This window comes from Peromyscus eremicus, chromosome 4, assembly GCF_949786415.1.
Source record: "Peromyscus eremicus chromosome 4, PerEre_H2_v1, whole genome shotgun sequence".
NCBI lineage: Eukaryota > Metazoa > Chordata > Mammalia > Rodentia > Cricetidae > Peromyscus > Peromyscus eremicus.
In genome coordinates, this window is record NC_081419.1 from 44,313,953 (window position 1) to 44,341,176 (window position 27,224).

Below are 27,224 nucleotides of genomic sequence, written 5' to 3' on the forward strand. Positions count from 1 at the left end.
AAATTTCTCAGTCTGTCTGTAACTAGGCAAACCTATCAAGAGCAAAGAGCAGTGGATGGGAGAGGAGAATGATGGGGCATTTGTCCTAGTCCAAGTGCAGTGATGGTGCCTGGGATTGGACAGTAATAGCTGAGGAAAGATTGCCACTCCAGCCTTAGCTTCCCACTTCCTTTCATTCAGGATAAGTCAGTGCCTGGCCAACTTTTCTTTGACCTTTCATTCTGTATAAAACCTGTTTGAAATGTCCACACTTTTCTGTTTTGTTAACTCTCCAGTCCTGTGTCGTCTTTTAAGGAAGAAGTAGAGAATGTGCTGGTCAGGGAACAATGGTAGGTGTGGGATGGACATTCATCGTCTTCGCTTGGGTTTGTATCTATGCAGCCACACGTTGCTCTGGGATGGGTCGTCTGGCAGATAACATACTAACCATATCATCTCCCTAAATCTCTGTATTCTCCCATCTCCTAGTAAGATGAGGGAGGCAACAGAGGAGGTGACTGTATCTCCCTTTACTACTCTATTCAATATGTTAGAGCTTATGTACCAGAAAGGAGTGGATGCCTGTTCTTCATATTTCATTATCCTATTTTGACATGCCCATATAGTGAGATAAGACAGATATCTTGCTTCATGGTTGCACAAGCAAGCTGGGCGTCAAGCAGCTTCCCAGGTCTCTGTCCTGGATATGCTGCCCCACTCAGCAGACTGTTGCCCACGTCCTCTGTGTTTTGTTCAGCTGAGGCCCTTTCAGTTCTCAGGATCTAGATGGAACATTGCATCCGTAACTCCATTACGGCAGCTTTTGTCCAAATATGAACTAACAAAGAAAGGCAAAAATTTCAATTTTCATCTCGTCAGCAGTTCCGGCTTGAAGGATCGAGAGAGGGAGAGGGGAGCACCAAGTGTCAACCTAGGAGATGTTTGGGCCTGGATCCCTGCTGACAGAGTTCCCAAATCTATCCTGCTTAAGGAAGTGGGGATTTGGGGGAGCGAAACTAAACAGCCACGCTTTAACGGTTTCCACTGCAGTATCTTGTTACAGAAATGTGTGTCTTGACCATAGGTTTCCTTCTTATATTATTTTGTGTCTTGGAGTCTCTCCCTCATGAATTACTTTGCATCTTGCTTGAAGTGAAATAATTTTAAAATTTATATCCTGTCCTACTTTTATTTCAAGACTCTACTTAAAATATCCTTTTCCCCCCCTCTTGGCTGGCTCAGATATGCATGAACATTTTATGCCTTTCACACCCTTTCAGATGAAGAAAATAATAGGCTAATCTAAATAGTGGTAAAATGAGAGTAGAATCGAGATTTTATCCTCAGGGGAATGGACAACGATATATTTTCCTGTGGCTATCAGCTATTTCCATAGTTAATTCAATCAGGCAGAAGCTGAATATTTAACAAAACTGTGGTGTATAATTTGGGGGCGTTTTGCTATTTGGTGGAGCCTAGCAGAGCAGTCAATCCCTTGCTCTGTGACAGCAAGTAACTTGTTTTTAACTCTTTTTTTTTAAATCTATTACTTCACTCAGTGAGTTAAATATATCAGCTACTCAACACTTGCCTAGAAGGATTGAATTGAAATTAAGAACAAGGACATGATACATCTAACATTATGTTTGGTTTTATTAAGAGTCACACCAGAAGTGGCCAGAGAATTGACTGGAAATTGAGCACTGAGTCGTTTCTAACACATTCATGGAGAGTAAAATCCGAGAAGGAAGGTGCCGGATAAAAACCGAAAATCTGGCATGGGTTTCTGGGTTTGAGAATGTATCAGACAGACCGTTTGGTGCTTCGCAAACGTCTCTGATCCCTGGGGCTTTCTTAGTTGGTGGATCTGGCCTGGAAATTGAAAAGACGCTAAGCCTCTCTTTCCCAGGTTACCTCGCGCCTACTGATGCCAGTAGTGCTCTTTGAGAACTCCTGATTCAGACTGTGGCCAGCAGGTGCAGCCCAGGGGATCTGAGCGGGCTGCCTACTCTGTGATCTGCACAGGCGAGGGGTGGTTTTCAGAGATTTCTGTGAGCAGTTCTGAGATCATGTAACTGAGGGGTTTTTTAAAATAGTTTTAAGGGTCTCGTTCTCTCTTGATCTACCAGACTGAGAGCTGTGCCGTGGCACGGAGAACTTACATGGGAGTTCAAATGTCTGGAATCAACTTGCGATATTTTGGGCTAAGTTAACTTAATTTCTCAAAGGGAGATTTTGCTGAAATACTGGAGCTAATTTATTTGCTAAAATATCATTGCTTTGAGAAGAAAGTTGGTATATTTAGCTGGTTGTCAAGGTAAACCAGGAATGAGGGTTAGGTAGGCACCCGGGAAAGAAAAAACTCATTCACACAAAACAAATGCCTCAGAAGGAAACATGTCCGCTGGTCAGTCCCTGGTCCCACTCAGTCAGTGCAATCCCTAGCCTTCGGAGCCTCAAGACATTTCCAGAAAGGCAGCAGCAGCTTCAAAAACCAGGTAGCATGGGGACAAAGTTCATCTTGTAGCAACATTAAAATGGAAACCACCTAAAATTCGGAATTGGTTTCAGAAGCTTCTTTATGCTTTGCTAACTAGGTTCCTTGAATTTGAAATTTTCTAAATATAAAAATTTTATAGCCTACTTTCAGTTGTTCCTTCTAGATGAATTTTGCACAGCGCAGTTAATCATTTCAGACTTTGAGGGTGTTGCCATTTTTTTTTTTTAAATAGAATTTCAGGGACTTAAGTGGTTTTTCTCATTTTGCCAACTCGAAAGACTAATGGCGCTTGCATTAAGCTGAGCTATTTTACAAAGACATTAGAAAACCATCGACGTGCTGGACTCCTGTTAATTTTCACCCTGTTTTTGTTAACTCGAAACAGAAAAATAAATCTGTTTTGGGATACTGTCAAGGGACAGCTACAGCTCAGCCCCTGTGGTAAAGCCCCATGACGTCAACAGTCCGATTTCAATGGCTGCTTGCTCCTTCCCGCCCCAGGTACATGTGACAACACCGCCGCAGCGATGAGTGGAATTCTAAAGCGGAAGTTTGAAGATGTCGACGCCTCCTCACCCTGCTCCTCTGCCCGGGAATCCGATGATGAAGTCTCCAGCAGTGAAAGCGCTGACAGCGGGGATAGCGTCAATCCATCCACCTCGAACCACTTCACCCGTGAGTACTAGAGCCGCCCCAGGAGCCCACCGCCAGGTTCTGCCAAGGGGGCGGCGGGGGTCGGGGTGGGGGGGATCACTGTGCACTCTTGGACATTTTTATTTTTACCTTTATGGCTAGATGTGTGTTTTTAAATTTTTATAATCAGTGAAATAGAAAGATCAAGTAAAAATGAGGTGCTCTGAGACACCTTGGTGGAGTCTATTTTTTAAGCAGAGTTGGCCGTGTCTTATTTGGTCCTTTTAGCCCACTGAGTTGATTTAAAAAAAAAAAAAAAAAAAAAAAAAAAGTAGGCACCTTCTTCCTCCAAGTCTTCAAGGAAGCATATAGTGCACCAGGTACAGATGAGAAATATGGAGTAGGGAGTGAACTGAAGCGAGGAAAACAATGTGTCTTCCCATCCTGAAATGATCTGGGAGAAAATGAAAGGTTGCATTTTGCATTTGCTAATGGCAAATGTTGGCAGTGATAAGAAACAGTTTCATCAGCTACACTCTGAAGCTGGAAAGCCTCCAAGCACTCCTCAGCGGCAGCCCCTTCCCAGGTATTTATTTCTTCTCTCTTCCCTGTGAGTTATAAAGTCCACCAAGGTGAAAATAAGGATGTAGGCTGTGTCTTCGATTCCTTTCTCTGCCGCCCTGGCACATTAGCCATGCCTGCCAGGTACAGTAATGAGAGGTTTAAAGAAGGGATGTGAAAAACTCTTAAGATCTTGCGACCTAAGCACAAGAAACTGATACGGAATAGCTACACAAGCTAGGAACTTAAGTTTCCACAGTATCACGATAGATAGCTGGGCTTTTGTAAAATTATTTTTTGAGATTACAGTATAATTACATCATTTCTCTCTTCCCTTTCCTCCCTCCTAACCCTCCCATGAACTCCTCCATGCTCTCCTTCAAATGTGTGGCCTCTTGTTTTATTAAGCTGGGCTTTTTGATTACTACATTTATTTATTATTGGCTTTGTGTGTGGTGACGGGGAGCAGTGTGTGCACGAAGTGGCCAGAGAACAACTTGTGGGAGTTGGTTCTCACCTTCCACCATGTGGGTCCCAGGGATCAAATTCAGGTTCCATCTTGCCAGCCTTGTTTGTTTTATTAGCTAATTTTTATTAATACATGAATCTCAAACATCTTGTTTTTTGAACTATAACAACCTCCTTTAGAAAAAAAACCTAAATGATTCAAACTTTTAAAAAGAGACAGTAAAGAACTCAGTAAACATTGAGCCTGAGGTGTACATACTAGAATCCGCAGTATTCCTTTGAGCAATCTAAAATACATGGGAAGTAAGAAAAGATGATTACAACTGTTACAGCAGAAAGGTGACAAAATATAAGGACAGTGTGACAGAGATTTGTACCATAACAGCACGTGATTTGTATATATGGTGTTGTTATGAGGCGAGCTTGTGCTTTGGATTGAAAGATGTATGTTGACCTTTTTGGTCTTATACTAGTGATAAGCACAACACCATCTCTATCAAGCACAGCAAGTGAGGTGAGCCGCAGAAAAAGACTCTGTAAAATGTCAGTATCGTGGACATGCTGTATCATGGGTTTTGTATCACCTAACCTTTTCTAGAAACGTGGTAACTGTGCTAGTGACAGAGGCTGAGAGAGTCTTAGGACTTGAGCTTAGCTGTATGCACATGTCTCATGGCGTAGTTTTTGTCTTTCCCATTATCTCTTTCAGCTCCTTCATTACACAATACTGCAAATGTCACCTTTAAAAATAGTATTGATTGTGAATTACAAAGGATTTAATAAAGATGCATATTATATCATTGTATATAAAGATATGTAAAATTATATATGCATATGCCCTCTGATTAATTTATTATAACAGAGTTCAAGTTCATAAAGACCTTCAAGTAGGTCTTTAAGAGGTGAAGTGAGCTAGGTGGTGGTGGTGCACAGCTTTAATCCCAGCACTCGAAAAGCAGAGGCAAGAGGATCTCTGAGTTAGAGGCTAGCCTGGTCTACAGAGTGACTTCCATGACAGCCAAGGCTACACAGAGAAACCCTGTCTCAAAAAACAAAACCAAACAAAAAAGAGGTGAAAAAAAAAATATATATATTACATATATTGAGAAATAAGTCAATTATACTAGGGTTTTTTATAAAAGAAGGCATAGCCCAGTATCAATAGTGTGGCAGAAACCAGAGGCCTCAAATCAGACCAATGATTCATTGTAATGAACACTTACAAGTAAAAAGAAGACCTAATATTGAAGGCCCATTCTACATATCAAATTATCATTCATAGAAATATAGTTAGTTTTCTTTTTCTCTATGATGCTTTACCTAGGAAAGTATAGAAAATTCTGGCCTTGTATATGCAAGAAATTAACATAAATAAAATAAGTGTTATCAAATGCAAAAAGGGAAGATTTTCATAAACATTCATACAACTAACAATCTTTAAAATGAAGCAATTTAAACTCTCTTCTTTGTGTGGCTTGATGTGTTTGTGGGTCGCCTTGCAATGGGACCAGGACTTATCCTGGGTACATGAACTGGCATTTTAGAGCCCGTTCCCTATAGTGTGATGATGCCTTACTCAGCCTTGATGCAGGAGGAGGGGCTAGGTTCAGCCCCAACTTGGTATGCTAGCCTATGTTGACTACCAAATACAGGCCTTACGCTCTATGAGGAGGGGATAGGGGTAGGTGTGGGGGAGTGGGAGAAGAGGAGGGAGGCAGAACAGGAATTGGTATGTAAAAGGAAATAAAAAAATTAAATAAAAAAAACAAATTGAAGAAAAATAAAAAATAAAAAATAATAAAATAAAATAAACTCTCTTCTCATGGAATGACAAAGTGCATTCAATATTGATTAAATAAACAATTAAAAAATAATGAAATAATGAATTTGCATCTATAAGATATTTGGCAGGATTGCTCTGTGCTTTGAAGGAATAGGAAAAAATTCACATTGGAACACAATTTAACATATTTAATGTTATTAAATTATCAAACATACCTGCTATAAAATATCGAAGTAGAAGAGAAACAGTTTCTATTAGAAATGTGTATTTAATAAGGTATAAGATTATTTTCTAGAGTATAAAAACACATGTATATTTTTTGAGATATATCTAAAGTATCCAAGGCTAGCCTCCAATTTGCTATGTTGCAGAATCAAATGGCCTTGAACTTCTGCTTTTCCTGCCTTTACTTTCAAGTGACATAATAACAGGCCTGTGTCTCCATGCCCTGTTTATGTTACGTTAGAGATTGAACCTAGAGCTTTGTATACACTAGGCAAGCACTCTGCCAACTACGACACACCCCCTGCCCTCACAAGAGATGCAAACTAAAGCACGCCTCGGAGATAATCCATAGTAGAAAATATGATCACCTCATACAGTAAAGCATTTAGCAATCATAGTAATAAAAATGTAGATTAAAACAACACATATTTTATTAATATGAAATCATAAAGACTTAACCACTATGAAGTTAGTATCCTCCCTCTCACAGGAAATATTAATACCAAATTAATGGTTTTTATTAATACCATTAATAAATAAAATGCTGGCAGAAGCCACAATATGCATTGTACGTGTACATGTTGCTGTTAATGACTGTAAATTCAGAAAGTACTTTTTCAGTATAAGATCCATTCAAATATTCCTGGTTCTGTATTCAGAGGATATATGTGAAGGGAGAAACCTCAAAGGCAACAGAAAGTTATGTAAGTGAAAATGTTGGTGTTTAATTGTTATAAGAGAAGACAGGTGGGGAAAGATGGCACCATGTTCAAGAGTGGAAAAATGATTTATTATTTGACAGTAACCCATCAGAACATGTATTTTCATGATAGTTAAAAAAATTACACAATATGTGAAATGTTTATGAGATAACGTGAAAAAAGGCAGAATACAGAATCTCTTTTATGCCGATAGGGAAAACCTATGCATGCTCAAAAGCAAAAACTGGTACTATGGCTTAAAAATTGGAAACTATTTGATTTGTTGAAAGATTAGACTGATGGAGGGGTTTTTATTTCTGCCAGTGTTACATTGCATTCTCAAGAGAGATGTTTCAAAGTTACACTGCAAAAAAATGATCAATCAGTGTTTCTCACTTTTTAATTGATGTATGCAGAACAAAAAGAAGAAATTGCATGAGGAACTGAGTGTGTGTGTGTGTGTGTGTGTGTGTGTGTGTGTGTGTGTGTGTGTACGTGTGCGCACGCTACTTATGTTCAGGTGCCTGGGGAGGCTAGAGAAGGTCTCTAATCACCTGAAGCTGGAGTTGAGGGTGGTTGTGATCTACCCCAGGTGGGTGCTGAGAACTATTGGTGAATCCTTTGGAAGAGCAGCAGATTCTTTTAACTGCTGAGCCATTATTTCAGCCTTATAAATTCTAATTTTTAAAGGCAAGGCAGTTATTAATTTGATTACAGTGCCCTTTCCAAATAGTAGTCTGTTTTGCTCCTTGCCTTCATATCATGGTTGGAGGCGGGTGGGGGGAAGATGAGCTGTGAGAAATAATGAAGAATTAAATGACAAAGCTTCTACCCAACATATAAAAGATAAGAGCATTCCAACCAGTGTGAGAACAGTAGGTAAAAATAAAATTTTTGTTTCTTTCTTTGTAAATGTGTTTTGGTGCTGGGTGTAGTGGCACACACCTTTCAACCAAATACTTGGGAAACATAGGCAGCTGGATCTTGGTGAATTTTAAGCCAGATTGGGCTATAGAATGAGTTCCAGGCGAGCCAGAGCTACGTAGTGAGACCTCGTCTCAAAGGAAAAACATAAAAATAATGAAAATTATTTGTTACTCCAGAAATCAGTATGTAACATTTTATAGAATGTTTTCTTTACTATTTCAACTAGATTAGACAAAAGTTTTTTTAGCGATATTTTCTTGATGGGAATCTATGATTATAACCCTTTGGAGATTTACTAATGAACCCTATTCCCCTAACTTGCTTTTCCACCATCAAAAATGAAAACGGCATCTTGTCTTGAAATAAGGAAGGCATTTTTTAAGACTATTAAACCTGTACAGGAATATGAAACAATTTGGATTCTGCACTGAGATTTTGGAAATGTGATTACCCTTAATTGATAGCTTTATCCTTCCAGTTTAAATGAGTGGGTGTGCTCTGTGCTGTATAGTTCCTAGTGCATTGTACACTACAGCATTTTGTTGTGTTCACCAATACAGAAATTAATGAGATTGGTTGGTACATGTCAGCCGCTGTGGTTGTGCAAATGTCATACTATTCTAAGCCTCCTGTTAAGGCATTCAATTTGCAGCATACCACATTATGATAATAACAGCTTCAAAATGTAAATTAGGAAGAATGTGATGGCGTTTTCCTTGAACTCCTAAATTTTGCTAGGCAACTAGCACACTTACCCATGATCAGCCAAGGTTGTATTTTGTACTCTCCTTGGAATAGAAGCAGCAGATTCCATAGGACTGAGGAACACTTTGTTTCACCAAATCCCTGTGGTTCTTTAGCCCGTCATTCTGTCAAAAGGAGAGCTTCGGGGGAAAGACAGGAATGATTTTTTTCCCTGCCCTCTGAAGGTTCTTGGCACTTCGCATAAGCAACGAGAAGCTGTGTGATGAAACATGGTCCCTAAAGGAACACATTATTTCTCCTGCAGCCGTGTTCCAACAAATAAATGCATACCATACAGGACACAAAATGTGAAGAAGTCAGGGGATGGCTGTTCCAAACTGCACATAAGAGCTGGTAGTGGCTGTCTTTTACAGTGCTAACATTTTCCAAAGCACAAAAGGCTTCCACATTGTTGAGTTCTTTTAACATACAAGAATTGTTGTGCAATTAAGAGTTATTATAGCCATAACAAAAGTAGAGATTAATCATCACAGATGTGTTTATGCTTTTCCCAAGAGCGGAGAATGTATCTTTCTCCCTCCTTTCCTTCCTCTTTCCTCGGCCCACCTTTTCCTCTGAATCCGCAATGCAGAAACATGTGAGTCAGAGATTTCCTCCAGTCCTCCTTCTCCCTTGTTCCCCATTTCACAGTAGGGGTTAATATGGAGAGTCAGTAGAAAGTGGATTTCAGTGCGAAGACCTCCTGGAAGAACAGCTGGGACATGTCTGCCATTTTATCTTTATTAAGCAGTTCAAATACACTGAAGACTTGGATTCAACTTCAAAGAATGTAACATACTTTACATCCCAGGCTCTGTGCTCGCAGCCACATGTGAGTGATGACTCCACACAGTGACTGTGACTGGAGTAAATAGCACAAATACCCCACATTCTGATATTATTTTGAAAGCTCATTTTGAAGAGGTAGCAGTCTATCCCTTGATTTCATGATTTTTTTTTTAAACAATTGGAGGAGCATTTAGGCTGAAACTTATTATGGTTGTCTGGAAGCCTGAGCAGGAGATGAGACTCAATGATACTAAAAAACCACTTTCTACTATGTGATATTGATTGATCCTAAAAACAAGATTCCAAGCTAGTCCTACATTTAATAAAACAGCAAAATACAAGCAGTATAAAGTCACCCCTGAAATGCTACTGTTATATTAACAGATCCCCCCCCTTATTTTGGAAAAATAACTAATTAACATAAGCTTGTGAGGACAGACCTGAAGCAAGCTGTAGACCAACTCTGGCGTCATAAAGATCACTGCCAGGTCACATACACATCTGGATAGCTGATATCTATCAGAGATTGATCAGCTAAATCATTAGATGTTTGGTTAATTGTCATAAATAAAATGGCTAAGGAGTAGGAATAGTGAGAGGAGGAAGAGAATATGAACGAGCTGTTCTTTAGAAAATATTAACTTGAATATTCTGTAAGGCTTATTGATTGATGCGAGGGAGCTGGTATTACATGCCTTCACCTGAGAGGCTGTGGAAATCAATAATGTATTAGAAATAGCTATCCACACTTCGTCCTCTGGCAACTTAGATCATATTCAGGCTGAAATTCATGTTCTGTTGTCTTCCAAACTGTAACTATTTAAGTTCTCTGTTTGCTAAAAGGTTCATATGAAATACGTCTCCACCCAGTCTCACCCTGCTCTTCCTTTTCACTACATACTTGGAGTGTACTGACATTCCACCAACATTTAAAGGCCTTAGCAATGGCGCCGTCTTTTCTTGCACTTCGTGTTTACTAGCAGGCAGCGATGATGTCTGTAATGTGCAATGGCTTGCTGATGGATTGCTGTCTTCTATCATGAACTCTTGACTCCTGTTGCATTCATGACCTCCACTGGCACTCCAGTTAGCACCTGAGGAGCTCCTCTAGAAACCTCTGAAATATAAAATTCCTGAACTCCAAGTTTAGACTGTAGCAACTTTGTTCAGCTTGCCTGTGCAGAACTCATTCTCTTGGTTTCCATAGAGCACTGCACCCATCACTTGTCTCTTTCTTTTCCAGTTCTAGTGGTCAAACCCAGGGCTTCACATCTTCTAGGAAGCAAGTCATACGCAGTCCCCTGGTACTTACTAATCCTTCTATACCTTATCACTTGCTCCATTACACCAGTCTGCTATTGCATTATCTTTCATCACACGGCCTTCATTCCACACTAATTTTTCATTTGGAACACCTGAAATCTTTTGATACTTTTGAGAAAACTAAATAAATGGCATTTGCCAAAATCAGTTTCTCACTAGTGCATTGTAACCATCTTTCTAGGCATCTAGAATAAATTTTCTTTCTTCAGTCAGACGTTATAACTCTCCCATCTCCTCATCCCCCCACATCCCCCTCATATATTACATTTCTCCTTGCCTCTGTATCATCCTTCAGCCTTCTCTCCTATCTGTCTTCAGTTGTGTACCCTTACATTAGTAAGCAGGTACTTCCCATGAGTTTGTAAGGAATGGGTGTGTGCCCAGGCAAAGAAGGAACAAGGTCCTTGTGTGACCAGCAGTCAGTAAACACTTTAATGTTCGTACGATTTGATGAACATATGGACAACTGATTGGGCGTTAGGTATCTGACATTCACTTCTGCACTAGTAGGAGATAGAAATATAAAAGCCAGTAGGACATAACTTATTTTGCAAAGGAATTCATAGTCCAGTGTCATTTTAACATCTTGTCAACACTTAACGTATTCTGTTTTTTACATCATAGCTATTGGTGTAGATGCCTTATCTTTTCTGGATATTTAAAGAACTTCACTATTTATTGTTTTTGCTATTCTTATTGGTTCTGATTCAACTCTGGTTAGATACTTGCTAAATAACATTCTGTTTTGTGTGACTCATCTTTTTCAGTAGAACTAAACCATGTAAAGAATGATGCCTTTGTGTAGGACCTAATAGTGGCATGGCCATTGGTGAAAATGCATATGGATTCATAAGTTATTAGTAATTTGTGATTTGATGGATGTCATTGCAAAGTATCAAGATCGTGGTTCAATAGCTATCATATTCAAATATGCATGTAGTGGTGAGCTGTGCTTTAAAAAGGATTCCAAGGTAATTATGTATTCCCAGCATGCACCTTCCCGGTTTCGTTTGCTTATATATAGCTTTCCCGAGCAGAACATCACTGCTTAATTGGAGGCTGTGCAGCTGTCTGCGCAGCGGCCGTATAACACACTCGAGGGAAGGCAAGTTGCTTTCACCTTCGCCGATGCCTCAATCAGCTGGGGAAAAGGCATTACAAAGTCAGATCACTAACATCACATAAATACAGTTAATTTCATTTTCGTTCGATTCATTTGAAATTCAGGATGGGGACCAAACAGTTAGCTTCGATAAATAGTGACATTAGATTCAGCTTTTTATCTCAGGCTGCTAAGATTTATTTGGGGGGCGGGGGGGGGGGGGGAGAAATATGTTCTTTTTTTTCCTGTTTAGTTTTTTCCCACAGTCATATTCTACGTTAATGTGTTTCAGATCCGTCCACTTATATCTCTTTGTGTTCTGCAACCCACGTCTATGTAATTGTCATCTCCTCTGTGTCCTGCTATACAAATCCCCCAGAGTCTCTCATCTCCCGCCATTGTGCAAGCCTCAGACCTTCCTTAAGAAACAATCGTTTAAACACTGCAGGCTCCATGGCCCTCAATAAAATAATTAATAATAATAGCACCTGTGCTCATACCCACACTCTTGTCTTCTCGTCATCCCCAAACTCCAGCCACACTGATCTTGAATCACTTCTTTAAACAGAAAAAACGTTTTTTTGCACCCTGATCTTTTTAAAAATACATTTTTATTGACTTTTAAAGATGTTTTTGTGAAATTATTGAATTTAAAAGTTTTTCATCTATATTTTATGTATATTATTTTTATTGATTTAAAAAATTTATATGGTATTTTATTTCATATTTGAGCTTCAGTGTCAGCCCATCTGAAGGCTACAAATCCACAGTCCTCATCTCTTGGAAACGTGGTAAAAAGTGATGGGTATCTTGGAAATTCTTTCAAGGAGCCCAGCAAAAAGAAAAAAAATATGAAATGATACTGAAAAACAGAAACATCAATACTGTATGTTTATTATACTGTTCTCTACATTTTGTATCACTTAGCATTTGATCACGCATAAAGTATATATGTGGGTGCATCTTGTTCTAAAATTCCTACAAAAGAATAAGGATTTTTAAAAAAGGCCAAGTACAATTTTTGAAAAGAGTAAAAGGGTGGCCTATATGTTCCATAACTGATCTTGACAATTAAAATTCAAAAAATAGTTAAAAATGCTGGGTTAGCCCAAGTTTGTACATGGAACAAAATAGGGAGCTTAAAGACAAACCCGAATTGAAATGACAGTTTCATATGTGACTGCAGAGAGACTGCAGATGAATTGGGAAAGAAGTAACTTCCATAATATATGATATTTTTAGTAAAAGGATAAAATGAGATCCCCACCTCATTTTTATATAGAAAAATAAGTTCTCATTGTGGTGAAGAACTTAATATATAAATTTAAAAACTTTACGATTTGGAAAAAAGAACATATTTATAGTAAAGTAAAAGGTGAAAAGTATGAAAGAAAATGTTTTATATATGAGTACACTAAAATACAATTATATAAATAAGTCTACCTTCAAGAAAGCAAAGAGATGAGCTGTGTGCTAGAAGGAGATATTTGTAAGTTACCAATTGGTAAATGAATGACCAGAGATCATCCCCAAAAATAAGGAAAACCTAATGCTGCAATGATATTTATATAATACACAGAAAAATGTTAACCCAATTTTTAGCACGTGTGTTAGGAAACTGGTGAAATTAAAATTGAACAAAACACTATTTTTCATATATTATGCCATCAGCTTAGCAAAATGTAAAGACTGACAATATTTTGTGGAGGAAGCTGGAGAAATGGGCTGCTAATGACCTGTGTAATTAAAGTACACGGAGGACCACAGGTTCATAGGGTTAAAACCATGAACATACGATGGTAAACAATGTATACTGAAGAGCAGAAGCTGGGTTAGGTATCTGATTGTGCTTTCTCCCTTTCATTCTTTAAGTATGATGCACTCTCATTTCAAACAAAGCGTCTTGAAGTAAGTAGGCAAGTATTAACCTCCATAAAACAAGGTTATAAGCAAAATTTATTCTGTATAGAGCTTAACTATTTTGTGGGTTTAAAATACAAAGTTTAATCCCATTATATAAGTAGTTTCAAAGACTTTCATTATATTCTACAGAGATTTCTTGCATTTCTTGGAGGGGAAGTCCATAGATTAGCCTGCCACTCTTGGTTTCTCTTTCAGTAACTTTTCCCTTGTTTTCTTCATGGTACAGAGTTTGATATTTTATACTACGTTGGCTACTTTTGAGTTCCTGTCTCCTTTGCACTTTTATTGCTATTATCAGAAGGTAGAGGGACCTGTAACCCAATGACAGAATCTTCTAAGCTACACTCATCATTAGTCAGAACTAACGTTTCACATTCAGTGCATCCCCCCCTCTTATCCACAGTGATACTGTCAAACGCTCTCATGAAATCCATCCCAAACATTCTCTGCTTATGTCTTTAACTGTAGAAATCCTAAAGTTGTTACAGTGTTGGACCTTTGCTTTCACAGACATTTGTAAAAGTCTCCTGTGAGCATTGCTACTGTGCTTATGAAATACATGCACACTACCATATTTACAGTAAGGACATGCAATCTGGTCCCCCCTCATCGGGTGGTGGTGGCGCATGCCTTTAATCCCAGCACTCAGGAGGCAGAGGCAGGCGGATCTCTGTGAGTTTGAGGCCAGTCTGGTCTACAGAGCGAGATCTAGGACAGGCACCAAAACTACACAGGGAAACCTTGTCTCGAAAAGACCAAAAAAAAAAAAAAATGAAGGAATAGACTGATCTTGAAGTAGTATAAAATTCAGCTAATCCCCATTCCCTCCAACTACAGTACACTGATCATTTCTCATGTCTGAATTATTTGTAGGAAGATATTTGAGGAAAAATTTATGTGTTCAGTATTTATTTTTGAGCACCTTTCGTTATTATTTGTCCCTATCGAAGCCCTATTGACCATTTCCTCTTGCTTTCAGCTTGTGGACTCCAAGTAAGAATCATATAAATTATTGTAGTGGATTTTGTCTTGAGCTGTCTTAATTGAACCAACCATGAACTTCAAGTGTAGTGCATTAGGACAGTGCAGAAGAGTTTAATACGAACCTGGACCAAATGCAGGGGAGCTGGTTGGAACAAGGATTTGTAACTGTTAGACCACTGCAAATAATATTTTGATAACTGAATGTAATATTCACCATATACTCAATGATTTCTAAGAACTATCTTCAAGGCTGCCTTAAATACAGACTTTCATGATGGGACATTATCTGATAACAAAATAATATTGTAATAAAAATCAAAATTCTCTAAAGGAAGTCACAAAAAAATGAAGAACTAGAAGGAATTATTTGCTTTTTTTATTTAAATACAGCTTTCTAACATCATGAAATATCATCTGGAAAACTAAATAGGTATTTGCAGTCTAGATCAGAGGTAGTGTAAGGTCCTGGGTCTGTACCTAGCACCAAGTGGGCATGAGCCATGGAAAAAACAGCTGTGTTGTTTATGTGCTAATTGTGGCTTAATATTTCTCAATTAAACTTTTCAATCCAGTACATAGGCATTTGGACAGCATATCTTCAGAGTTACAAAGTATCCTCTGTCACATGACTGAAAAGCCTACTATTAATATGACCCACCTGGGATGATCCTGGTATATGACTGTTAAAGCTCATGCATGTTAAGATATTCAATAGTTCAAAATGTAGTGTCCGTATTCATATTGCACAAATTCTAGTAAAAGATTATGTACTTAGATGCCAGAATTGTAACACTTATGACCCCTGGTTTGCTTATTTGTAAATACTAACAAGGAGTGATGCCTTCATCATAAACTAAAATGACTAAGGTAAAATGGCTTAAGCTGTACCTATATTTGATAACACCCCAAAAGGTTGCTATGGTGATAACATCAGTGGTAATGGTGATAATGATTATGTGAAGGATAAACAAGAATTTTGTTAGTAGCTAATATGAAAAACTAACTTAAGAGAGAGCAAATATTCAGACAAGACACATGATTGGTTTTTTTTCCCCCACCTGTTTAATTTGGCTTTTTGTGGAGTGGGAGAGAAGCCTGGAAAGGACCTAGATGAGTAGCTCAAACACAAATACCCTTGAATACAAATAGATCCTAACAGAATGAAAGAGTCAGGGGGACAAGGTGGAATAAGCCACAGCAGCGACAGAAATAAATACCTACAGAGTTTGCTCTTTCCATTTTTGCTGGCTTCAGTCTTTTTTAAAAATCATTAATTTGTACAACAATCACAGTAGCAAAAACTAGCATATACTGAGCCTCTACTTGTTCAAGGGGAGGGACTGCATGGACATCTATGTGCGTCATCTTAACACTCCTGTGGGGCATATTAAGACAGTTAAGCATCTTCCCAGAATTTCAAAGCCAGTGAGCAATTTGTCTGGCTTTTCATCTTGCATATATCTGACTGGATCCCAGTTTTAATATTCTTACATTGCTTCCTACAATGATGACTTAAAATAGCTATATTACTCATTCTTATTCTAACATTACATTTCAAACTTCAGAAACATCTCATGGTGTTTTATACCCAATTCACAAAATATAGTATAGTCTACTATTAATAAAGCAGCCCACAGATCCCATTCTCAATGAGACATCCAACAAATCTTACACGAACTGCATTCAAATGGAATGTTATGGATTTGCTTACTGGCTGTTTTAACATAAATCTGTGGGTGTCACACTTCTGAACGTTTGTATTCCAGTGTTATGTCTCATAGAACTTAGACCTTTCACTTCTTGGGTAGTCCTGAAGCTGAAACGCTTTTTTTTTTTTTTAAAGCAGTATTTTCACCATCTTAGAGTAAAAGGAATGAAGGAAAAAGAGTTGCAGATACGGTTGTGACTTACTGAGCAGGGAAGACTGGGCGTTGTGAAAGCTCTTAGCTGGCCTTGTCTCCTTGTAAGAAGTGCTTCAGGAATGCTGAAGCAAGGTGTTTTGGCAGCTGCCTCCCTCTTGATTGACTGCATCAGGCTTTAAAAATACCTAGGTGTTCATTAGCATCAGGCACTCTCAGAGCTCTTGTGTAGCGCTTCTTAATGGAAGCCTGTGAGGGCAGTAAGAGTGCTCTCCAAGGCGCGCTTTATGGGAGATAGTCCCAGCAAGTGTTTGCTTGGTGTCATTTAGGCTCATTCCCCTGAATTCTCGAAGCATCTGAGTGTCAATAAAGTGTGACTTTTCAGAAGATACCAGGACAGAGAAGTAAGTTATTGATAGGCTCCCCTGCCCTCCCCCATCCCCGTAACACTTACCCAGTGTGGTTTGCTAGAAGAAATCGATGCCCAGAAAATCAAAGATAAAAGGAGGGAGAGAGAAGATGATACACTTGATCGGACAGAAAGTGTGTCCTCGAAATGGAAGATTGGGAAAGGATAAGAGATGACAAGGAAAGGGAGGGAGCGTGCTTGGCTCGCACACAGCACACGCAGCACAGAGAGAGCAAGTGACACATAGGAGTGGGAATTATGAAGCCAACCGCCACTGTTATTAGCATCTCTCAGAGCTTCCAGTGTGAGGAAAGAATCTCTTCATTTTAATTCACAATCAGGATGGGTGTTTTTTTAATCTTAGAATGATAAACATGGTGATGTTTTAAAAAATACGTTTACTCATCTTTTACATGCATTAATGTGTTTAATTACTACTCAAGCCCTATGACATGGGTACTAACTTTTCAGAGAGTTAAACTAGAATGTCAAGAAATTTGGTTATTAACACTTTCTCAGGGTCCTTTTTTTTTGGTCTTTCCGAGACAGGGTTTCTCTGTGTAACTTTGTGCCTTTCCTGGAACTCACTTTGGAGACCAGGCTGGCCTCGAACTCACAGAAATCCACCTGCCTCTGCCTCCCGAGTGCTGGGATTAAAGGCGTGCACCACCACCGCCCAGCTCAGGGTCCTTTTGTTAGTAAATTGTGGAGCCAGGTTGAGGCCCTAGCAATCTTCGCTTTAGCACTTGTACTTTTCATATTCAAAATAGCTCACCAGTGAATGCTTTATTTGTTTTCTGATATGCAGTTTTTAATATAGGCATTATTTTAGCAGCTGTAGAATTCTATGTAGGCATGACTTAGTTTTTAAATATAAAATGAAATAATTATTAACTTATGTAAGTCAAGAGAGTCATCATTGCACAGCTTTTATTTATGTTGCCAAGAAAATAAAAACACAAACTTCAACATATTTGCTCTTACTTTTATTTTAAAGATTTACTTTTCTACAAGGATTTATCATTATTTAGTTAAGGTAATACGTAATTCCACAATAAAATACATGCCACTAGAGTAAACACTTTTTACCACACTGACAAGTCTTCTTTAAGACATTATTTTTTTGTGGTTGCTCTTGGTAACCACCTAGTTTTCCATAGTTGTCAAAAACTGTACTTTGAGTAGAGTAGCAATAAATTTACCTTGTAGCTCTCAAACAGCAGAACTGGGCACATGTGACCCAGCAGAGCCTCTGTGGCTTGCGTGGGTTTCCCCCGAGGCCTGTGAGTTCAACATCTGGCTAGAGCCTGTAGTGCAACTGGGAGGCTGGGAACCTTTGAAAGAGCAGGGCCTTCTGGGAGGAAGTTAAGTCAGAGGGACAGGATTTTGAAGGACATATAGAGACCCACAATTCTAATCTCCTCTTCTTTTCCCTCTCCCCTTCCTTTCTTTTTGGTTGACATGAGATGAACAGGGTCTTCCTCCATGTGTCCCCACCATGAAGTACTGTGCAACCACCGACCCAATGGCCAAAGTCACAGTGTCATGAGGTTGGTGAGAGAAACCTCTGTAACTATGAGACAAAGCATTTTCCCATATTAAGTTGATTATTTCAGGCATTATGTTATAGTAACCCAAAGCATACTAACAAAACTACATAAGGACATGAGGTCATTTTATCAGAGGCTTAAAGACGTTTGTATTTAAGCATTTGATAGCTATCAAATCAATCAACTTCCAAAAATATTACTTAAATATCTCAAATAGCTTTTTCTTCTTGCCTATATGTTTATTTTGTTTTAGACTTTGAGTTATTCTTCTAAAACGTGTCATTAACATCCCCTGTCTGTTAGACCGGGAGTGTAATGGAGGGGGTTGTGCTGGCTTGCACAAGCCATTGTTTTATCTTCAAGAATACTGTGAGTTGGTTATTAAACATAACCATATTAACATTAAATGAACATGTTAACAAAATTACCTTGTAATAATAATAAGCACTTAAAGCATGCCATTTTGAAATTACCTCTACTACATTTTGCTATGACATGTATCAGGCTTTCTTTTGGGCCACCAACCAGCTCCCAAATCATGACACAGAGACTTAATATTAGTTATGAATGTTCGGCCTTAGGTTATACTTATCCTACAAGCTCTTATAACTTAAATGAACCTGTTTCTCTTCATCTATGTTTTGCCTCAGGGCTTTTTACCAAGTGTTTCCCAAGTTTGAATTTTGCTGAGACCTGTTTATGAAAGAAGGCAAAGGAAATGGCACACCCTCCACATGAAAGTCCTCATGTAGCCCAGCCTTCGGTGTACTATGCCTGACAGTGTATTTTCTTTAAAACCTTTCAAAAATTGAATTCACACAATCTGAAAGCTATGGCTACACATTGCATTGACTCTTTTAACTGCTAGAAAACATTTCACTAGTGGGAAAGACCGGGGAGCAATCTGTAACTCATGACTATGCTATTACACCTATGGCTTGATTTTTGGGTTTGTTTTACCCCATATTATATGTGATTCCCCACAGGCAAAAATCAAGTGAAATTCACATCCACGCTCATCCTCTTTCTTTGGGTGTCATAGATCAAACCCAGTTCTTCACATATGTTAGGCAAGCCCTCTACTACTGAGCTACATTTGTAACCTTCATAGTTACAAAATTATACACATACACACAAAGTGCAAAACAAAGGAATGTGGATTCTAAGAAGATGACAAAGATATTCACAAATTCTTGACTTGTGGTAGCAGCATTTCTCTACTGCCAATATCTTAGCCCAAGAAAATTCCTTCTCAGGATTAGGATAAAAGCACAAAAGCATGATTCATTTTTATAGTTTTCTCTTGCATTGTGTGGTAGTTTGAATGTAATTGGTCCCCATAAGTTCATAGAGAGTGGCACTATTAAGATGTGTGGCCTTGTTGGAGTAGGTATGACCTTGTTGGAGGAAGTGTGTCACTGTGGAGGTGGACTTTGAGGTCTCATATATGCTCAAGCCACACCCAGTGTCTCAGACCACTTCCTGTTGCCTGCAGGTCAAGATGTAGTACTCTCAACTCCTTCTCTAGCCCCATCTCTGCCTGCATGATACTATGTCCCACCATGATGAGAATGGACTAAACCTCTGAAAATGTAAACTGCCCCAATTAAATGTTTTTCCTTTATAAGATTTGCCATAGTCATGGTATCTCTTCACAGCAATAGAAACCCTAACTAAGACACATGGATTTAATATATCCAGATTTATGCCTTTGTAAACCTATTGAAAATTGCCAATTCAGTCATCTGTTGTCCAAAAAAAGTTCCAAAGTTAAATGAAATAAGTAAATAGTCAAATGCTGTGTGGAAAGTGAGTAAAGAGCATCTGTGGAGACATTCAATTAAGAGACTATTTCAATTAAGATATATTTATATAAAGTAATTGCAAACTCAAAGTGGTCCTTCCTTGTGTATTTTCCCCATTAGAATCTGATGTGACAAATAAAAATTGTGGTAATAAAGGAAAGTGTTGGTTCTGAAGTCCTGAAAAATGGCTGTCCTGGATACCATGATGGCTGATCTTGGTTGTCAACTTAACACAACAGGGAAGAGGGGATCTTGATTAGAAAATTGTCTCCATCAGATTGGTCTGTGGGCATGTCTCTAGAACATTTTTTTGATTGCTGAACAATGTGGGGAGTGTTATCATCCTTAGGTAGGCGACTTAAGAAAATAGTTGAGGTTTAAGAAAAGGAACCAAAGAAGCTAGAGGAAGGAAGCCAGTGAGCAGCTTTCCTCCATGTGCTCAGCTTCTTGCCTTGTGTTCATGCCTTGGCTGTGCTAGATGCCAGACTGTAAAGTACATGATGAAATAAACCCTTTTGACCACAAATTGGTTTTGGTCAGTGTTTTACCCCAGCAACAGAAAAGAAAACCTAAATATTAGAATATTATTTATTCGGAAATAAGAATAAATCTGTCAGACCCAATAATGTAGACATTCACTATTATTGGAATCTCATATATGCTCTAACACTGGACAGGTGAGTTTTTAAAAATCAACAGTATGTACATTTTTGGTCTAAGAATTGTTAAAAGGTTAATGGGATAGAAAATATTCTATTCAAATGTCATCACAGGATTTGTTAAATATTACAGAATCACCTCTTTTACAAATTATAACTGATTTTCCATTTTATCCTACAATGCAAGGCAATAGTGGGTAGGATTAGAATAAGAGATCCATATACTGCCAAAAGGTGCCAGGGTGATGTCCAGGTTGGGACTACAGCTGAGGTCCATGTCTGGGTCCATGACCCTATCTCAGCCAGGGTCTCTGTTGATGTCTGTGGTTCCTGAAACCATCAAAGGCCATGCTGATTCCAGGGGTCTGGGCTGCCCAAGTTGTTGTCTGAGGACCATGCTGCTGTGGGGGCCACACCAATCTGAGTGGCCTGTGCTGCTACCTGGGGCCATGGTGACATCTAAGCCCAGTCTGCTACTGAGGACAATGTCTGGGTCCTTGGTCTTATCACAACCAGGTTCTGTGTTGATTGATGTCTGTGGCCCATGGTATTACCAAAGACCACACAGATGTCCAGGGTTGGGCCACAGCCTGTGGACATGTTGGTGTCTGAGAGCCATGCAGCCACCAGGGCCATGACCATCTGGGTGGCCTGCGCTGCCACATAGGGTCATGATGTCATCCGGGCCCAGGCTGCTGCTTTGGGGCATGTCTGGGTCTGAGGCCCAGCAGCAGCTGAGGTCTGGGTTGATATTCCTATTGCCACAGAAGGCTGTGCAGATGCCCAGGGTCTGGACAGTCACCTGAGACCACGTTAATTTCCCAGGGCCTTGTTGCCACTGGGGCCATATTGATCTGGGTGATATGTGTTACCACTTGGGCCATGGTGACATCCAGGTCTGTATTCTTGATGCAGCTGGGGTCTGTGATTATGTCCATGGCTGGTGTTATCACAGGGGATCATAAGAGCCATACATGCAGAAATCTGAGGGCTGTGCTGAGTGCAGAGCTGGCCCCACCCCTTACTGGCTCTAGGATAGCTGGTCCTGCTCCTGGCTGGACACCACAGCAGAAGAGGTAGCCTGGCCCTCCAGGAGAGAGTTCCCCATCCTCCTGCCCCACCCTACCACTCACTCTGGAAAGATGGCCCCACCTCTCACCCTCGGTGTATGGGTGCTGAAGACCTGGCCTCAATGGCATAGACCTAGGAGAGAGGTCCCAGGGGCTCAGACTGATTAGCTCAGCTACCACCCAGACCCACATCCTGGTCCTTGGGGAGGCCTATCCTAAAATCTACCCTATCTATGGCTCACTGGCTTTCATGAAGGGACTGGTCCTGCCTAACAGTAACAGCACGATTTCCATGCGGCGTTTAGGTGAAGGTCCAGGGACGATGGTGCACCAGAGGTCTTGAAGCAGACCAATGACTCACTGCAATGAACATTTTGTGCCTAGGGCTGACTGGACAAAAGGGTCTACTATATGACACACCATAGCTCCCAATGCCACTAGGATGAATGAAGAGGTGTTGGAAAGCTGGAGGAGGGAGGTGGCTTTTTGTTTGATTGTTTTGTTTTTAAATAATTTGGGGGGCTCGTGGGACATGAAGTGAGAGGCAGATATGGAAGGGCTGGGAGGTGAGCAGGATCGGGGCACATGATGTGAAATTCCCAAATCATCAATAAAGAATTATGTTAAAAAAAATCAGAAGCATTATGGGAAGGAACATGCTCAGTAGGAAAAAAGAACAAATGACCTAATCCATCGATCAAAATAGAGAACCACCCAAACCACACCCTTAATTATCAGCTTGTTTTCCTCTTAGACTCCATGTAGTGCCCTTGAGTATTCTCACTTCTATGGCCCATGGTCAATCTTGGCAGTCTCTCCCTCTATAACCTCCAGTATGGCTCTGCTCTGAATAGTTTTCTTTTTGCTTCTGTGAAAAAAAAAAGAATTAGGGGCCCAGTAGTGCAGGACTGATAACTTACACTGTTATTGGTAATGTGTCTCTTTGTGCAATGGATCCTCACATATCTTCATAGAAATTTCTCTTAGGCATTGTACACTTTTTTTGCAACCAAAATTTCAATGTTGACTACCTATCAAATGACTTTAAAGCTTTGCTTCCCGACCATAAGCCAAAATTTTACCTTGTGTGTATAACTAGTTGTTTATCAGATGTCCTAGTCTGCTTTTCAAAGGGTGGAGAGACAACTATCCGGCTTCTCCTCTTTTCCCAATGGCTTCACTGTAAAATAGCATGAGAAGATGATCCCACCGTGATGTGGCTTAAGCCAAAAGTAGCCCTCAAGGAACTCCTAGTTTGATTTAAGGGAAATGGAGACAAAACCAAGCTTTCTAACACAGCATAAAAATAAGCCAGTAGACAAAGGAAAAGCATAAATGAGCAGACAGGCTGTTTAGGTGGGGTGTGGACTTACAGAAGGGTGTGTGTGTGTGTGTGTGTGTGTGTGTGTGTGTGTGTGTGCACGCGCGCACGCGCTTGGTGTGCTTTTGCTCTTATTCAGTTGTGAAAATGACGTATTTTTAAAAATGTAAAGACTACATAGAGAGACATATATTTATGTTGTGGCTAAATAGTATGTAGAGAGAATTTAGTGCAGGTTCCCCTTGCCTTTCTGTCTTTTGTGGTTCTTGATAAATTTATCTTAGAGAAAAACACAGTGGATTTTAAATAGTGTTCTCACATTTTAATCTATGCTTATATTTATGTACACACACACACACACACACACACACACACACACACACACCCCTCTCCAGCATTCAAGCATCTCTAGTTCTCTGTGTCTGCCTGAGCCCTGCGTCCTGCCTCCTGTTTGGATTTCCGACTTAAGCTCTCCCCCTGTGTGTGCTATCCAGTGTTTCTAAGAGGAGAATGTTTGCTTTGCTCTTAGAGCCTACAGCTTTCCCACTTGGAGCATTCTCTACAGGTCATTGAACAGGTGCTTCGCCTCTCACAACCTTTGAGAGGCAGACAGAGCGTTCTTTCTCTTCGTGCTCATCTGTCTTGAATGTTTCCTTTCTACTACAAATGGTTCTGCATATTTTCTATACTGTTAAAACATTGTGATTTCTGAGTTACTAAGTCAATTAAAAAAAAAAACAGTGTTCCTCAACTGAAATTAACATCTTCTTCTTATGAATAAATATTTTAGCTGCTTGCATCTCTTCTTTGGTAAATGTTATATCACCAAACTACCCCATCATATTATTCTGCACCTCGGCCTCTTATATGAGTGAGTTTTCCTTTTGTGAGACAAAATACCCAGAATAAACAACTGGTGGACAGATTTGTTTTGGCTCACAAGGTCAGAGATTCAGTCCATGGTCACTTGGCTCTGTTGTTTCTAGGCATGAACATCATGGCATGAAGCACATGACAGAGGGGATCTGTTTATCTAATGGTAGCCAAAAGGCAGACAGACAGAGACAGAGACAGAGAGAGACAGACAGACAGGTATACATATGGGGCAGGGACATGTGTATCCTCCAGGATTATCCCATTTCCTTCATCTACTCCTCCCATCTAGACCTTGACCCCTGAACATTCTGCCATTTCACAGCACCACCAACACATGAGCTATTGTGAGCTATTTAAGATCCAAGCCCCAACACACCCGATTCTCATTTGTCTTTTGGTGTGTTGATTCTACATTTGTCTTTTAGTATATTGATTCTACGTATATACATTTTATGAGTCAAATTGTCCATGTTAGAATGGAGATAGATTGGGGAGGGACTAGAGAGAATCTGAGAGAGGCAATGGTAGACAGACACAATCAAAACTGTTTACATTACATAAACGGTTCAAAACTTCAAAAACTAAATAAAAGTATTATAAGGGTGCTAGAGAGATGGCTCAGCAATTAAGAGTACCTACCTCCAAAGGACCTGAGTTCAATTCCCAGAACCCACGTGGCAATTCATAATAGTGTGTAACTCCAGTTTCAGGAGATCTGATACCTTCTCCTGGTTTCTTCAGGCATTAGACATACAGGTAGTGCACATACATACAGGAAGACATTTGCATATACTCATGAAATAAAATAAGTGAACAAGAGTTAGAGACAAGGGACTTGGGCAAGCTGAAAGAAGGTAAAGGAAAGGGGGAAAGTGAAGATTATAATTTAATCAAAATGTGTAAAAATACATAATAAAGATATACATTTTCATAGCTTTTTAATTCGTTATTATGTAGTAGTTTGGATGTAATAGCAAAATAATAGCAGTTTTAGTTACATTATAGAATGTATGTTTGTGTGAATGTATGATGTATGTTTAGGTGTAGGTGGTTTTAGCCAAGCCGAAGTCTACATCTCTCAATGTGAAAGTCTGATCATAAGCAGTCTACTGTTAAGATGGCCGCTTGATAATTTGGAAACCTACATTATTCTTCTCTCCATCTGCCTCCTGAGTTGGACTGTGGCTAAGTGAGTTCCTACAATGTTCCCATGCCTGGGGCAAGTGGCGAAGATGGAGGAAACTAGGAGTGACTTTCTAAACAAACCCCAGATGTTGCTGTATGTGATTTTTTTTATTCACATCAACTAGACATGAGATAGTCATATGATCTTTCTTCCCTGCAAAGGAGTAGAGGGGTTAGCTGAAAACTATGTAAGTGAAATTCTGGGGAAAAAAGCCCAAAGTCCTGTGACAATGAACACATGAATGTACTGGGCTTTTTCCAACTAGGAATCAGGCTCTCGGAGATTTTTGCCTTTTTGAAGAGGCTGTTCATTCAGACTTATAATATAGCTAAGGATGTATAATAAATACATTTACATATTGATTTTTTAACTTGGTTTCTTAATTGAAAATAGATTTTTTTCAGACAATATATTCTGATCACAGTTTCTCCTCCCCAAATTCCTCCCAGATCTTGTCCACCTCTCTACCCACCCAAATTCATATCTTTTCCCCCTCTCTTTCTTTAGAAAACAAACAAGCAACTGAACAAACAAACAAATCAGAATAAGACAAAACAGGCAAACAGTAAAGAAGGGACAAAGAAAAAGCATAAGAAACACACTCACACAAATGGAAATCCCACAAAAACATAAAATCGGAAGTCATAACATACAAGCAAATGGCCTGTAAGATAAGAAAGTGCCCAGACAAGGCATTATGAGACAAATAAAACAAAGGGAAACAAAACAACAAACAAACAATCAAAGAAAACCCCCAAAACAAAACAACAAAAAATCTTCCAAAAGTTCCATTGAGTTCATTTCATGTTGGATATCTACTGCTCCCTTAAGTGTGATTTGTGTACCTAGTGAGACTTCTTTAGAAAAACAAATTTTTTCTTTGTGAGTGGTTGTCAGTTGGAGATAGCTCCTGCATTAGGGAGGGCTTGTATCCACTTCCCTTCACTGTGCTGGGACCCCATCTGGCTTAGACCTCGTGTGCAGGCCCTGTGCATGCTGCCACCGTCTTTGAGTTGATATGTGCATCAGTCCTGTTGTATCCAAAAGACCTTGTTTCCCTGGTGTCTTCTATCCTCACTGGCTCTTACACTCTTGCTACCTCCTCATCTGCTAAGTTCCTTGAGCCCTGGGGGGAGGAATTTGATGGAGACATTCCATTTAGAACTGAGTGTTCCAAAGTCTCTCTCTCTGCACATTGTCCACTTGTGCATCTCTGTATTTGTTCCCATTTATAGCAGGAGGATATATGGTCTCTGATAATGGCTGAGCAAGACACTGATCTATGAGTATAGCAGAAATGTTACAAGTTATTATATCGCTATGTTACTTTTGCAGAACAGTGGTATCTGGTTTTCTCCTAGGTCCATAGTCTATCTAGTCTTAGGGTCTTGTCCACCTAAGCAGTTAGAGTGGGCCTTAAATTCAATCAGATAGTGGTTGGTTACTCCCACATCTTTTGTGCCACTATTGGACCAGCATATCATGGAGACCAGTCATCACTGTAGATCAAAGAGTTGTTTTGGAGTTTAGCTTTCTCCTCTGGTAGCATGCAGAGTACCTTCAAGTACAGTGAACACTAGTCAATAGGGGCGAAGACTCCAGGTAGGTACCAGCATGACATATTCATGTTCAATGAGTTATGGAGATGTTGTCTTTATCGGCAGGGCCTCACCATCAGTTTGCAGAGAGCAGCCAGTAGCCTTAACAATAGCCTGGGCTGTTCAGGGGTTTTCCATGGTCAGTCTTTGGCCAACAATTCAATTGAATGTAACCCATTTCTGACGCTGAAGGTTTCATTTGGTGGCAAGAGATGTGTAGCTGGGACTTTGTCTACTCCGTTATTTAGT

General features: G+C 39.6%; 1 protein-coding gene across 2 annotated transcripts in view; it reads left to right on the forward strand.

Annotated features, from left to right (window-relative positions):
• Positions 1-2,973: 2,973 nt before the first annotated feature.
• The window catches only part of Csrnp3 (cysteine and serine rich nuclear protein 3), a 78,817-nt gene continuing 54,566 nt past the window's right edge, over positions 2,974-27,224 (forward strand). The window contains exon 1 of one of the 2 annotated variants that reach the window (XM_059259164.1): positions 2,974-3,154. In XM_059259164.1, the coding sequence (XP_059115147.1) occupies positions 3,007-3,154 (148 nt within the window). In that variant the 5' untranslated portion in view covers positions 2,974-3,006. The remainder of the gene's footprint in view (positions 3,155-27,224) is intronic. The other variant, XM_059259165.1, reaches the window with a different exon arrangement.